Here is a 15260-nt window from a genome sequence, read left to right on the forward strand (position 1 = left end):
CTCGTAATGGCATCGTGGGGACATTTAGGAATCTTCTTCAACGTTGGCTCTTGTCGTAGGACGTTTCCATACATATTTTCTCGGCAACCAAACAGGGCTTGTCCACCATTCCTGATTCAAGGGATGATACCCAGAAACGAAATTAACCAGTATTGCTATGCAATCGGTGACATATTATTGGTTAAGGATTCATTGAACGTGGACGATGATTGCGGTTATTTGTTTTCGTTAATTTAACATGCCCCATTCCCAAGCCCTTCTGTGTTTGTCACTTTGTCTGCTCTATATATTTATGGGTTTCACATTCAGAATAAAAGATGAGTCTTTTCACAATGACGCACGAGAACCATCGATTGTGGGAAGTGGAAAGCCAAGCTGTAACCGTTTAATTTCAGGGTACTCTCTCTCTTCATGTTTATACTACAAAAGTTCTTTTTGTTCGTGTGTTGTATGTATATCATTCTCCGTTTATGTTTTAAAGTGCATTTCTGAAAAAAAAAAAAAAAAAAAAAATTAAAAAAGAGAATACTTTTGGTGTTGGTGTAATTGGAATCCTCCACTATCAATGGCTTGCGTGAGAAGACTAGGAGGGATAGTGAGTTGAAGAGTCTATTTTAAACTTTATTCTCCAGACTTACAATTTTGGAATGGACACCTAATGATTCATAACTCATAGAGAGGGTTAGTACAAGTCCATATTTTGGTTCTGTCTAGTTCTGTATGAATATTATGCATTATGCTTTTCTCTGTTTTATTGTGCATCCGTAACTAGTTGGGATAAAGTGAAAGTAAATGTTGGTAACACTTCGTTAATGAGAACTTATGCTGTACTATATTAGTGTTCTTACATAGCATGATGGGCTAATTATGGATTGTTGATCTTCGCGTTATTAAGCAAGAAAGTAAATTGTTGTGATTCTGTTTGACAGTCAAACACGGTTGTGATTATTTTTATTTTAAATGGCATTTAGGTTCTTTGAATTTTATTGGGGGTTTAAGAATTTGATTCCTTTCTAATCTTTTCTGAGAATGACATGTTTTATACTAGGATAGGAGTTAACTTTACTACTGTTCTATAATAGAAAGGGTGATGTTTGAGTTTTTTGTATCTATGCTTTTCTAAGTGAGTGGAACTTTTGCGTGAGATTCACTCATGCTTGTGGAGAGAAACAGCAGAGACCATTGTTTATTGGTTTGAAAATTTCAATCCCTCATAATATCAACTGAATTGTCAGATATTCTTTTGTTTACATTAGGTATGATGGTAGTCCTCCTAAAATCCTCGAAATCTTTCATTTGATCAAATTAGTCTCGAGATTTGACAAAAGAAAGTTACACACAGGCTTCTAGTTCCTCACTCAAGAACTAGTTACACCTAGTTTTAACTTCTTTGTCTCTCTATATGTTTTTTTATTTTAAACTTTATTGACTTTTTGGCTTTAATAATTCCTAGCTGCTACTAGCCTTTGCTCCCTAGACAATACTTCTCGTACTCTATATATTTATTCTCCTCCATTCTTCCTATTTTATTGCAGTTATCAAAATTGCTATATGACCATCAGTCTTTAGGTAAATTCCACGGGTTGTTTGGTCGGGATTGAATATTATGCATTGTAATGCATCATTTTGACATGTATGAGATCCGGTTCACACATTAATATTGTTGATTTTTCAGTTGCAGCTTGAGAACATTGACCTAAAGCTAATTAAAGTCCTTGAAGTTATATAATCCAATAGCTTCACAGCGGCTTTCCTGCTCAAGCAGGCCTTGCAGCTTGAACCAGTGACCATTCAAATCTTGTGTCATCCCCTTCCCTTCTACTAAGGTTGGCTACACATCTTAGAATCATTCTCATAGTTAGTAGGATCTATTTTATTGTCAATTTTCATCTCAAATTCCATAAGAGGTGATTATGCATCTGATTATATTCATTCTTGAACTACATACTAGAGCTGTAAGCAACATGGTAGACTTTGCATGCAATATAAACCGTATTCTTCTGATTTAATGTTTCAGTTAGACTTTATTGCCATCACTGATCACTTGTAGGAGTCATCCTTTAATTTTTTTCAATATATGTGGTTATGACTTTTCCCTCTATTACAGGTGAAGGTCATTGTTGATGTCTTCAATGGGTCCTGCTGCTGATGAAAATCTTGAAACAAAAGGGATAGATGAGAGAAGTTTGTCATCTTCACATGGTAATGCACCATACGTCCACAAAGTGGCAATTCCTCCAAGACAGAACCTCTTCAAGGAATTCCAATCCACTATAAAAGAAACATTCTTTGCTGATGATCCTCTACGATCCTTCAAAGATCAAACAAAGTCTCGGAAGCTCATCCTCGGTATTGAGGCTATATTCCCCATACTTAATTGGGGGAGAGCTTACAACCTTAAAAAATTTAGAGGAGATATTATATCTGGTCTCACTATTGCAAGTCTTTGCATTCCTCAGGTTCACCATGTTGATTTTGAGCTTTTAAAGAACTGGAGAAAAATACATAATTACAATTCATATTACTTGCACCATTTTTGAGGTTCTAATGCTTGGCTTGATAAAACAGGATATTGCATACGCCAAGCTGGCTCATTTGGCTCCACAGTATGGACTATGTAAGACTATTGTGTCTCATCAAAAGCTAAAGTAGCTCATGTGTTTAATTGTTTGAATGTTGGACTGAGATCTTTTTGCCTTTTGTTCTACCCCTTTACAGACTCCAGCTTTGTTCCACCACTGATTTATGCTGTCATGGGTAGTTCTCGTGATATTGCAATAGGACCAGTGGCAGTGGTTTCTCTCTTGTTAGGGACCTTACTTAGTAATGAGATTGATCCTGTTACACATGCAGCAGAATATCGACGTCTTGCTTTTACAGCCACTTTTTTTGCTGGGATTACCCAAGCAACGCTTGGGGTTTTTAGGTATGGCACGCCCACCCAATGCTCTACAAGTGCTTTTGCATTTAAATCTTCCCACCACTAAAGTTTGTGTTCTGTTTTACAATTGCTACCAGCTACAACGAAGGTTACAGTTACACTGTTTAACACACACATGATGATCTAATAATTGGGTTTTTTTTTTTTGTTTTAAATTAGGTTAGGATTCTTGATTGACTTCTTATCCCATGCTGCTATTGTCGGTTTTATGGGGGGTGCTGCCATCACAATTGCCCTTCAACAGCTTAAGGGTTTTCTTGGCATTAAAAGTAAAATGTTCACAACGAAAACTGATATTGTCTCTGTGTTGAAGTCAGTATTCTCATCAGCACATCATGGAGTATGCTCTCTCTCTCTCTCAATATACACACGCAATTTATTAATTACCTTGTTTTCTAATCTGAAGAAGTCTACGTACGCCTTATAAAATTAAAATTGCCAACTAGTGTGTATTTATGTAAGCACAAAATTGATTAATAATTTAATATCTAACATCTTGCAGTGGAACTGGCAAACTATACTCATCGGAGCTAGTTTTTTGGGTTTTCTTCTGGTTGCCAAATATATCGTAAGACATTAGACCCCCTAGTTCATTTCACTATTATTCCTTAATCTATCGTTACGATTGTAAATTGAATTTTTTTCATTATTTCATGTTATGTGGATCAGGGAAAGAAGAACAAGAAATTCTTCTGGGTGCCAGCAATCGCCCCATTAATATCCGTTGTGTTGTCCACTTTTTTTGTATTCATAACCCGAGCAGATAAGCAAGGAGTAGAAATTGTAAGTATATAGATTTCCATTCTCAATATCCTGAATATTGCAGACTATAGCCGTATTTTATGATTAAGAGAGTGGCATATTAATTGCAGAAGAACTAAAGATTTTGTCTATATTGATATGTATGTCAAGGTAAGACACATAGAGAAAGGGATCAATCCTTCATCAGTTAAAGAAATTTATTTTAGCGGTGAATACCTTGGTAAAGGTTTTAGGATTGGCATCGTGGCAGGGATGATAGCATTGACTGTGAGTAAATCTTGACACTAATACCTCTCTTAAAGAGTATTTCGCCATTTCATTACAACTATAGTAGTTCTAATTAAACCATTACATTTTTGTTGTCAGGAAGCCATAGCAATTGGAAGAACATTTGCATCTATGAAGGACTATCAACTGGATGGAAACAAAGAAATGATGGCATTAGGAGCAATGAATGTTGTTGGTTCGATGACTTCCTGTTATGTGGCAACCGGTAAGCTCAAAGACAGGATTTATGAGTCTAATTAACTACTTTTTTGTCATCAATTGCAAGTTCAAGAAAGATATAATAAATGGTCATGTCAATTACTATTAAGTTAAAGGCTTATAGGAACAGGAAGAAAAATTGGAGTTATAATTATCTTACGGTAAATTGCTTAGTAATTAATTCATATGAGCTCATGTAAGTGGGTTAGACTAATTTTCTTAATCCTCTGATCTATATTCTTTTTTACCTTCAGGTTCTTTCTCTCGGTCAGCGGTAAATTTTATGGCTGGTTGCCAAACTGCAGTTTCTAATATTGTGATGTCAATAGTTGTGTTCTTAACCCTGCAATTCATAACTCCTCTATTTAAGTACACTCCAAATGCCATTCTTGCTGCCATCATCATTTCTGCTGTCATCAACCTTGTGGACTATCAGGCAGCGATTTTGATTTGGAAGATTGATAAACTTGATTTTGTTGCTTGCATGGGAGCATTCTTTGGGGTTGTTTTTGCCACGGTTGAGATAGGACTTCTAATTGCTGTTAAGTATTAAGGCTTTGTTATCTTATGCTCTAAAATGTCAAAAGTAATTTCTGACTGTTATTGTTCTCTTGGTTATTGCTACATGTTGTGGCAGGTCTCTATATCCTTTGCGAAGATCCTACTACAAGTCACAAGGCCCCGAACTGCTATTCTTGGGAAGATTCCAAGAACTTCCGTCTATAGAAACATCCAACAATACCCAGAAGCTAGTAAGGTTCCAGGTGTACTGATTGTAAGAGTCGATTCGGCAATATATTTTTCCAACTCCAATTATGTTAAAGAAAGGTAAATATGAATTCCTCCTTTGTCTACATGTTGACAGATGATAGTCTGATTTTTATTTTATTTTTTGAGGGAATCTTTTGAATGAGCTGAAGTGAACCAATCAAATCTGTATAGTGATTTAATTGAAAATGCTTTTTTGGCAATAATCTAAAAGCCTAAGGAGGACAGATATGTGATTCAGAACATGTCATGGATCACTAGTTATGATACATATCAAAATACAAAATTTAGATGTGGATGCAAAAATACAAACGATTGTTACTCATGAAACCAATAACCAATTTATATGAAATATCTTATGAGAACTACTTAGCAGCTGTATAATATCCGAAATGTGCATGGAACTAGTATTAGAATAATCTAATAATTACAGTAGGTCTTAAATATGGAGGGTAAGAGTGAGGATTGGTTTAAGGTCTATATAGGAAAAGACATGGTCAATGACAAAATAATCTGTTGGATGGTTAGAATAATCTGATTGTATTTCCAAAAAAAAAGAAAAGAATAATCTGATTGAGTTGGCCACTTTGCTATATTCGGAGGGTTTGTGTCTTAAATTTGTGGAATTTAGAAAATGGTCAATTTAGAACGTATTCCTGATGCTTAAGATCTATTCTCTTGCAGAATATTAAGATGGCTGATAGATGAAGACGAAAAAGTGAAAGGAGACTACCACACAAAAATCCAGTTTTTGATAGTTGAAATGTCACGTGAGTGTCTGTATTTTTAGCCTCATTTTCCACCGAGTAAAAACATCATTTTCGGATAGTTGTTAAATTTTTGTATGTATTAATTATTATGTTTTTATTGCAGCTGTTACTGACATCGACACTAGCGGCATCCAAGCCTTTGAAGAGTTACACAGAAGTCTTACGAAGAGAAGTGTTGAGGTAACCAAATTATGTCTGCTAGTGTATATATATATATATATATATATATATATATATATATATATATATATATATATATATATATATATATATATATATATATATATATATATATATATATATATATATATATGGGGTAAGATATTCTTACACTGGTGTAAGAGTTAGAAGTCTTACACTCAATCTTGATCATTGATCCACTTGTATCCAATAACTCACATTACTAAAAAATTAGAACCTTTGGATATAAGTGGAATCAACGAACAAGATTAAGATTGTAACTTATACTAATGTAAAATGATCCTGACCCTATATATATATATATATATATATATATATATATATATATATATATGAGTGCCACATGCTTACAAATCGCTTACAAATCAAAGTTATTGATCTTTTTTGATCTAACGACTTTAAGATGAGGTGTCAAATTTTAAATTTGACACTGGTGTCAAAGGACCCTACCACTATATATATATAGAGGTAGGATCCTTTGACACCAGTGTACATATATATATATGATAAAATCATTTATGCAGCTGTTATCAAAAAAAAAAAATCATTTATGCAGCCGCTTTACGTACAACAACGGGGGTTTATATTTCTGCAGCTGCTGTACGTGCAGCAGCTAAACACTTGCCATATATATACGTGAAAGCATTAAATGCAGGGAATCATAACCATACAAAAATAAAATCATTAAATATAGGGAATCATAACCATACACCTGTCGTTGTACGTAAAGCTGCTGCAGAAATAATTTTATCTCTGTGTGTGTGTATATATATATATATGCATGATTGATTAGAAAACAAGTCAAATTGATATTACGTGACAAGTACCTTCCTTGTTTGCACAGCTTGTTCTGGCAAATCCTGGCCCGGCAGTGATAGACAAGCTTTACACATCCAATTTTGCGAACTCGATTGGGGAGGACAAGATCTTCCTCACAGTTGCAGAGGCTGTTGCATACTGTTCTCCAAACCTGGCTGAGTACCCATGAAAAATCTGAATTTCCCACCTTCATGAGAGAAAAAATGGGATGCATAAATGATCGATAATGATGTGGGAATATAGACCAGTGGCTTTCAGCTTAGTAGCTAGTAACTATAGTGAAGAATGAAGGTCTAAAGGATGAGATGGTCACTACAAAAAGCTAGTAGAAGTGGCCTATCATAATGCAAGTTAGTGATCCGGGATCCTTATCCTAAAGTGGGGAAATCAAAGATAAAATAAAGATATATAAAAGGTGCGCCAGTTGTGCACCTTAATAAGCATTAACACGTCCCCTTGTTTTTATTTGAATGTCCATTGAATCAAACATGGGTGTCTGTATGAAGAATGGTCTCTTTTGAACAAGGGAAGCTGTTCATCCCTCCCCTCTCTCTCTCTCTCTCCCATTGTCCTTTAAATAAATAAATAAACAGAAAAATATTTATCCTTTTAAATGACACTAAATTGTGTTATTTTACTCTCACAAAAACTTGAGACTTACGACTTTATTTTATTTTTTCACTCTCTCCTCAATAATTTATCTTTTTTTCTCATTTAAAATACATAATTTTATATATTTTAAAATGATACACATTTTTTTGATAAATAAATAAAGATACTTTTTCTTCCATTTCGTGTTTGCAATTCTTGCCCATTTCGTGTTTGCAATTCTTGCTGCAGTGGGGTTTAGTTTGAGCTTTGTATGAAAATAGTAGAAGACAAAATTAGCAGAAGAGGTGCATTTTGAAGATGCTATCTTTGTCCTTGCATGAACCTGAGTCAAAAGAACGCCAGATTCATTCAAGCATATGTCGTAAAAAGTAAAAGAAAAAATAAAAGGTAAAAAAGTATTCCAACGTCAGATTCGAATATAAAAAGTTCAAGGAATGTTCAGCAGTTGGCTTAATTGATTATATTATTGGGTTATATATTTATATTTATCTTATTTTATACGAGATAATTAAATTTTTTATACACACAGAAGATGGGTGAGTCTCAAATTTTTTTTCTTTCTTCTTTTATCTACGGATTTCACTTGCAATTTTATTTCTACAACATAAAATAATTATTTTCCTACAAAATAAAAAATTATTTCCCTATATTATTATTGGAAAAGTAATTCTCATTTTACAAGATATAATTTTAAATAAAATTACTGTATTTTGTAATTTTTATTTATAAAATATGGAGAAAAGAAAAGAAAATATTATGAAAAGAAAATAAAATAAAAAACTATCACTATAATAGTTGTACTTGAAATAACACAAAATTATATTATTTTAAATTACATTCATTTTTTTTCAATATTATTATTATTATTATTTTTAAGATTATGATATGATTAGAAAACCAAGGGACAATGACAAAAAAGTCACGTTTGTCAAATTTTTTATCCAAATGTCACGCGAACAGTATTTTTTACCAGACTATCATGTGTCATAATTTACTACCACTAGTAGCGAATTTTGTGGCCAATAATTTCGTGACACGTGGTCATATTGCAGACCAAATTCGCTACCAGTAGTAGCGAATTATGACACGTTAGTTTTTTTCTGCGAAAGTGTGCCACTTATCAAAAAAGCATTCGCGAACATAATATGCTATCCAGGGTAGCGAATTACTACCTGCTTGACACGTGTCATTTTTGCTGACTGTGCATTCTGACGTGGCATAATTCGCTACACTGTTTAGCGAATTATTTGCAAGCATATTTCGCTACACAGAGTAACGAATTATCCCACATGGCATTCTGAAAAAATTTACTATTAACCTCACGGATAATTATTTTTGGTCTGACATAACAAAATGTGTTCCGAAAACGTATGTATCCCATAAAAACGTCCAGGTTGTTGGGGTCGGGGGGCACTTGGGATTCCCGAACCAATACGAAAAGGTCCTTAACTATTTGCGTAGTACTTAACCCGTGGGGCCGGCATAATTGGTAGTGAACTGTGCCCAAAAATAGGGTCATGTGTTTGATTTCTTGGTAGACGTTTGTTGGGTCATCTCTCGTATCCTAGCACTCTAAACCTCAGTTTGGGGAATAGTCATATTCCTTCTCCAGTGACAATTATTTATTATACCCTCTGCAGAGGAGTCAGCTTTAAGGCAAGGTGGCCGGAGGTAGGAGTGTTCATGAATCAAACTGAACTGAATTTTTTGAAGAACTCAAGTGAATTGGTTTAAATAGTTCGATTAAAAAATGATTCAATTCGATTGAAAACTAGTTCGATTCAATTTGAAAATAGTTCGATTTGATTCAAAACTGATTCGATTCGGTTTGAAACCGGTTCTAGTCGAACCTATTCAAAAAAGAACGTAAACTAAAAAAATAAAGTAATAAAATGGTCCGGTTCGGTTCTTGAACTGGTTTCAAAAAACCAGTTCCGTTCATGAACTGACTTTCAAAAACTAGTTATTTTAAGTGCAGTTTAGTTCGATTTTTTGATTCTTATGCACATCCCAGACTAGAGTAGGTTGAATGAGGATATCCTTATACTAATAGTATAAAAAAATGGAAAAAATAATACCATTGTTTTTTTTTCATTTTACTTATTCTTTTAACATTTAAGTCCCATATTTTGAGACTTATAGTATATGGAGTTGGGTTATATTTACAAATCTTTTATTTATAAATTTTTATAAACTACATTATGTACTATGCACAATACATATTACTTGAGTATGTACTATTTATAGTACATAGTAATTATACTATGTACTATGGACAATACATATTACTTGAGTATGTACTATCCATAGTAGATAGTATAATTTGTAAGAGTTTGTAAATAAAAAATTTATAAATATAACTCTACTTATACTCATACTATATATACTCCTGCGATATCAAAAATATGTTCACTTATATAGCCCCATCTTCAGCTATGTAATTTAAATTTTTTAATAGATTATCTATTTCATTTTCATCGGTTAACATTAATTCCTGCAGATTGTCCAGCCAAAACATCAATGTATCTGACTATTAATCAACAAAACAAATACACAACATCTGTTAATATTATTTGACTTCGTACGAGCTCAATGGAAGCAGTGCATTAGAAACTTTGAGATTACTCGTTTATGGGTCAAGGTGGAATAGCCCTTTGTGATATTTTTTGTTTTTGGTACAGAGCCCTTTGTGATATTATTGGGTATGAAGGGCGTAATGGGCCAAAGCCAATTGCTGATTTGACGCAGAGGAAATGGGCCTGGTGGACCAGAGGTGGTGAGGTTGGAGGAAGAACAAAATGGATAGGCAATAATTAGCCGCAGAAAACGAAACCGGAACCAGAGTGAGTGGGAATGGCTGCTTTGCGTGCTGTGCTTCGTCACATACATTTGTACTCCAACTGCTTCACGCGCCCACCCGTGGATTTGGTTTCTACTCACTGTGTTATTTCGTGTAAACCTTCGAAAACGGTGAAACTGAAACCCCATGCTCGTGCTCTTATCACGTGTTCAAGTAATTACAGGGTGGTGGTGAAGAAAGATGAGCGGTTGGGGGAGTATGTGGAGGGCGGAGTTCATGCGACGACATCGACAATTGCGGCCATTGTAACATCGTTGGGGGGTCCACCAGCTGCGGTCGGAATTGTTCGGCTTTCGGGTCCTAGTGCGGTATCTATAGTGGGTCGAGTGTTTCGACCCGCCAAGAACACGTGGCAGCCCACCAGCCATGTTGTGGAGTACGGCGTCGTTTCCGATTCGGATGGAAATGTGATCGATGAGGTTTTGGCAGTGCCGATGTTAGCCCCGAGATCCTACACTCGCGAAGACGTGGTTGAGCTTCAATGCCATGGCAGTGAAGTGTGTCTTCGTCGCGTCCTCAGAACTTGTTTGGAAGCTGGAGCAACACTTGCTCAACCAGGTCTCTCTCTCTCTCTCTCTCTCTAAACCTAATTATATTAATTATATGCATTATTAATGAATATGGAGTCAGTAGAGTTGTGTGTTACATTTTTTTATTTTTTTTTCAGGTGAGTTTACTCTTCGTGCTTTTCTGAATGGTCGTTTAGATCTTTCACAAGCTGAGAATGTTGGAAGACTCATCACAGCCAAATCTGTTGCTGCTGCTGATGCGGCACTGGCGGGAATCCAGGCATGTTTAAGACTTGGTTATTTGGTTGCATCTTTTGGTGTTTGATGATTCTGGATAACTGATACTGAAAGACCTTTATTGTATCTTCTTGGACAGGGGGGTTTCTCTTCTCTTGTCAGATCGTTGAGAACACAGTGCATTGATTTGCTTACTGAGATTGAAGCTCGTTTAGATTTTGATGATGAGATGCCACCTCTTGATTTGAATCTGATTATGGATAAAATTCATAGCATGTCACGGGATGTTGATAATGCATTGGAGACAGCAAATTATGACAAGCTTTTGCAATCTGGATTACAGGTATGATCTGGAAGATAACTTTCAGCTTTGCAGCAAGTGCTTATTTTTTTAAGAGTAAACACCATTTTTGGTCCTCGGCAATATCTACGAAATCCGTTTTAGTCCCTGACAATAAAAAAGGACCAAATTGGTCCCTAAAATTATGAAAAAAGGGCCACGTTAGTCCTTATGTCAACTCCTCCGTCACTAACGTGGTCCTTTTTACATACTGTTAGGGACTAATTTGGTCCTTTTTAATTGCCAGGGACTAAAAAGGATTTCGTAGATATTGCCAGGGACCAAAAATGGTGTTTACTCTTTTTTTAATAAAGTGCCCTTAGCGCGTAGTATGCTGTAATAGATACAGATATTTCCTCTTTCAACTAAAACAATTATATATGGATCTATTTTTATGTTGATTTCATAATGTCTGTTGTTGGCTTTCCTATTATTAATCTCCATACAAAATTCTTGCAGATAGCAATTGTTGGCCGTCCCAATGTTGGCAAGTCGAGCCTTCTTAATGCATGGAGCAAAGTATGTCACAGTCATGTTACTAATTGAATAATTTAATTTGATATTTTATTCGTTTATTCAATTTTGATCTTTTGTGTATATATTAAACCTTGGTATTGGCAGATTGAAACCATTCACATCATTATCTTTATAATTAATTGGCTTCTCAAGTCCATAATTTATTTAAGGGCAGTACTAGTGTGTGTGTATATATATAAATATATATTTCCATTGAGGGCGGGGAGTCCATTATTTTTTATCATCTCGGCATATTTAACATTGTGATTATGTAACTTATTGAGCGTGGTCTTCTTGTAGCATGCAGAGTGAGAGGGCAATAGTTACTGAAATTGCTGGAACCACCCGAGATGTGATTGAAGCAAGTATCAGCATCAATGGCATTCCTATAACCCTTCTTGATACTGCAGGCATTAGGGACACTGATGACATTGTGGAAAAGATTGGTGAGGCTTTCTTTTTCCTCCTTGAAGATCAGGACATGTATAAAAAAATTTACTGCACCATCTTTCACCTATACGTACTGCATGCTATAGATTTTTCAGTGTCCCGTCAAATGGGATGTTATGGAATCTGCATCTGCAATTGAAGTAAAATAACTTAATTGTGACTTGGCCTTTTTATGATCTCTTCAACTTGTTTGAATGCCTTTTTTTAATTAAAATTAAGAATTGTGACTACTAGCTACATACAATCTTTCAAATAATTATCACTTGTTTGAAGTATGATTTGCATGGAACACCCAGAAAATCTGTGAAAATCAGATGGATATGGTAGAGACTTTGCCCAATATGACTTGGCAATATTAAATGTATAATGTTGCATGCATGTCAGCGTTTTGCTATTTCAACCTCATTGCTCTACGTATACTGAGATTATATTTCTATTCTCTGAATAGGCGTAGAGCGATCTGAAGCAGTTGCTAGGGGTGCTGATTTAATCATCATGACTGTGAGTGCTGTTGAAGGGTGGACTTCTGAAGACACCAATCTTCTTGAAAGGATTCAATCTACTAAGGTTTTTCCACATAATCCTCTTTTTCCCTTTTCTTCTTCTCTTATTCATGATACTTTATTTTGATATTGATAGAAGTATAACCTCTTTATTTGATGGAGAAAAATTTGACATTTGATAGAAAAGTTAATATCAAGATATTGTTGCTGAATTGGCAGCATAGAACTAGATAGGTTACCTCAAAATATCTTTCTTAATAGATCATATCAGATGATAAATTGGCACACACCTCGACGCTTTACAAATATTAGCATCCTATATAGCTACCACAAGAAGAACAAAAGCCTTTTTCCACTTGGTGGGACATGAATCAAACAATGCCATTGTGCTCAGTTAAAAACCAAGTCTTCAGAAATGCTATTTATATCCTATAATAACTCCCTGGAAAAATGACATACTATAGGATAAAGGCCCTAACACATTATAAATATTAAATTACACATTATACTTTCTTTCAATATTAAGCTTGGTACCTGATATTATTTTCTTCCATGCTGTCAGAAAATGAAAGATGCTTATTGGTTTGCAATCTTTATTTCATCTTTCTGTAACAACAGGGATCAACTGGATCTTCCACCCCAGTAATCCTTGTGGTCAACAAGATAGATTGTGAACCTTGTGCTGAGACTGAGTGGAACAAAGGATGTAGTCACAAACTTTTCAGTAAACATGTGTTTACATGTGCTGTTACCGGTCAAGGATTAAAAGACTTAGAGAGGGCAGTATTAGAGATTGTGGGTCTTGATGGCATTTCTGCTGGAGGTCGCAGATGGACTGTCAATCAGGTAAGCTATTATATTGGCTTTCTATCTCTGACAAAGTCTTAGCTTCAAAAATTTCTACCTTTTTGATTGGAAAGGAATCAATAGGCTGCTAGGACCATATATCTATTTTTGGTAAAATTGAACTAAAGGTGACAGTTAAGGTTATGCTTTGTTAAGGTGAAAATGGGTAGATGGAAAATAACAATGTAATTGAGCACTACTACGTCTACATACATCTCTATTTCCTATGACTCCATTTTCACTTCAACCAAGCGTAGCTCAAGTGTTGGTCTTTTGCTGCATGACATTTTTCACGATAAGAAAAGGTACACGCGTGCACACACACAAAGTAGAAAAAGAAATATTTATTTTTGGGAGGACGTGGTTGTGTTTGTCTGATATAATGATGATTCAGAGACAATGTGAACAACTTGTTCGGACCAAGGAAGCATTTACAAGGTTACAATCATCAATAAAGGAGGATCTACCTCTGGATTTTTGGACAATTGATTTGAGGGATGCTGCATTGTCCCTTGGACAGATAAGTGGAGAAGATATATCAGAGGAGGTTTTAACAAATATATTTGGCAAGTTCTGTATTGGTAAGTAGAAGGCTCCCTATATGTGCATGATGATTTTCAGCATATTTTCCTCTACATCTTTTCAATCAAAATATACGAGGCTATATTCCATCTGGGTCTGTATATCTCTCTCCCATGGATTTAATCATTTAAAGCCGTGGTGATCAGTTTTGTTATATATTTCTCATACTGTTATTATCACCTGACCCGCTTTTTGGTTGGGATCAATGGCGAGATCAAATAGTTCCCAAAGGAAGTTGGTGACCTTTATCACCATTTTTATCTCACTCTTGCATCTACTTCAGCATGTCATGTCTGAATAATAAGTAGTATTTATTATAATTTTTTATATTTTGAAATGAATGGTTCAAATCGAAGTGAAATATGGTGCAAATAAAGTGATGTGCAGTAGGCTAATCCACTTGAGAAAGTTTTTAATCCTTTTAATAGAATTGAAGGCATTATTACTGCAGTACCCATTTTTTTCATGGTATCCATTAAGCATTTAATTGACTGCAGGTTTGTTTTGTAATAGAATTTAAAACATCTTTTGAAAATCAGTATCTAGCTAATGCATGACACTTAGTTCCAGGTACCATGGAAAATTCCCCAGAATTTACAATATAAAATATGAATTAAAAGTTTAGATAATGATAAATGACGTCTCGTTCCCCCCCCGAAGCACATTATGCAAGAATGAGTGGGGCTGTATGATGATTTTGGTATCTTACAATGCATTGTTGCATTTCGTTTGTATCATTCGTTGTGTTTTAAGCTAGTACTGCAGTTTTTTTTTTTTGGTGGTGGGGATAAATATTGGGAGGGCAAGGTGAATCCCTAAACTAACGATCGTTACTTACATAGGTAACCATTTTTTATTCCGATGTTGCATCGGGCGTAATTTTTGCAATTGCAACACTGCGCAGAAAACAAATTTACGTAGTAAACCATCACCGATGACAGTTGAAAGAGATTGGGTGCTCGGAAATCAGCATAATACTGAGGGGACGTTTGGTATGGTACGAGAGATATTTTTTGTTACATAGAAAAAAAGATGGCTGAGAATTTGGTAGGAGTTTT

General features: G+C 35.0%; 2 protein-coding genes across 4 annotated transcripts; both read left to right on the forward strand.

Moving 5' to 3' along the window:
* The first annotated feature begins 362 nt into the window (after positions 1-362).
* LOC133308693 (sulfate transporter 1.3-like) lies at positions 363-7306 on the forward strand. Of its 3 annotated transcripts, none has more exons than XM_061509365.1 (15): positions 363-396; positions 1676-1826; positions 2108-2459; positions 2569-2617; positions 2719-2926; positions 3101-3281; positions 3444-3509; positions 3611-3724; positions 3854-3970; positions 4070-4196; positions 4444-4730; positions 4827-5017; positions 5642-5727; positions 5831-5907; positions 6773-7306. In XM_061509365.1, exons 3-15 carry the CDS (start codon positions 2124-2126, stop codon positions 6914-6916), a joined length of 1983 nt encoding a protein of 660 aa, XP_061365349.1. In that variant the 5' UTR covers positions 363-396; positions 1676-1826; positions 2108-2123; the 3' UTR covers positions 6917-7306. The 3 variants fall into 3 exon arrangements, with proteins under 3 accessions (XP_061365349.1, XP_061365348.1, XP_061365350.1); XM_061509364.1 differs by lacking the exon at positions 363-396 and adding an exon at positions 1337-1569; XM_061509366.1 differs by lacking the exon at positions 363-396 and adding an exon at positions 1337-1569 and having other exon boundaries at positions 2108-2202.
* A 2883-nt stretch (positions 7307-10189) lies between these two features.
* On the forward strand, positions 10190-14565 carry LOC133308687 (uncharacterized). Its single transcript, XM_061509356.1, has 8 exons — positions 10190-10777; positions 10887-11008; positions 11105-11308; positions 11765-11824; positions 12129-12267; positions 12720-12838; positions 13393-13620; positions 14015-14565. Exons 1-8 carry the CDS (start codon positions 10213-10215, stop codon positions 14207-14209), a joined length of 1632 nt encoding a protein of 543 aa, XP_061365340.1. The 5' UTR covers positions 10190-10212; the 3' UTR covers positions 14210-14565.
* The last annotated feature ends 695 nt before the right edge of the window (positions 14566-15260 follow it).

The sequence above is a fragment of the Gastrolobium bilobum genome, unplaced genomic scaffold (assembly GCF_033153095.1).
Source record: "Gastrolobium bilobum isolate Gb01-03AN ecotype WA unplaced genomic scaffold, APGP_CSIRO_Gbil_v1 utg2170, whole genome shotgun sequence".
NCBI classification, from domain to species: domain Eukaryota; kingdom Viridiplantae; phylum Streptophyta; class Magnoliopsida; order Fabales; family Fabaceae; genus Gastrolobium; species Gastrolobium bilobum.

Excerpts from the sequence above, each read along its gene's own strand:
- LOC133308693 (XM_061509365.1), top strand. The coding sequence starts at position 2,124 with ATGTCTTCAATGGGTCCTGCTGCTGATGAAAATCTTGAAACAAAAGGG. Across the intron at positions 3,510-3,610 it reads TTCTGGTTGCCAAATATATC|GGAAAGAAGAACAAGAAATT; the intron begins GTAAGACATTAG and ends TATGTGGATCAG. Across the intron at positions 3,725-3,853 it reads ATAAGCAAGGAGTAGAAATT|GTAAGACACATAGAGAAAGG; the intron begins GTAAGTATATAG and ends ATGTATGTCAAG.
- LOC133308687 (XM_061509356.1), top strand. The coding sequence starts at position 10,213 with ATGGCTGCTTTGCGTGCTGTGCTTCGTCACATACATTTGTACTCCAAC. Across the intron at positions 11,825-12,128 it reads TTCTTAATGCATGGAGCAAA|AGTGAGAGGGCAATAGTTAC; the intron begins GTATGTCACAGT and ends TGTAGCATGCAG. Across the intron at positions 13,621-14,014 it reads GCAGATGGACTGTCAATCAG|AGACAATGTGAACAACTTGT; the intron begins GTAAGCTATTAT and ends ATGATGATTCAG.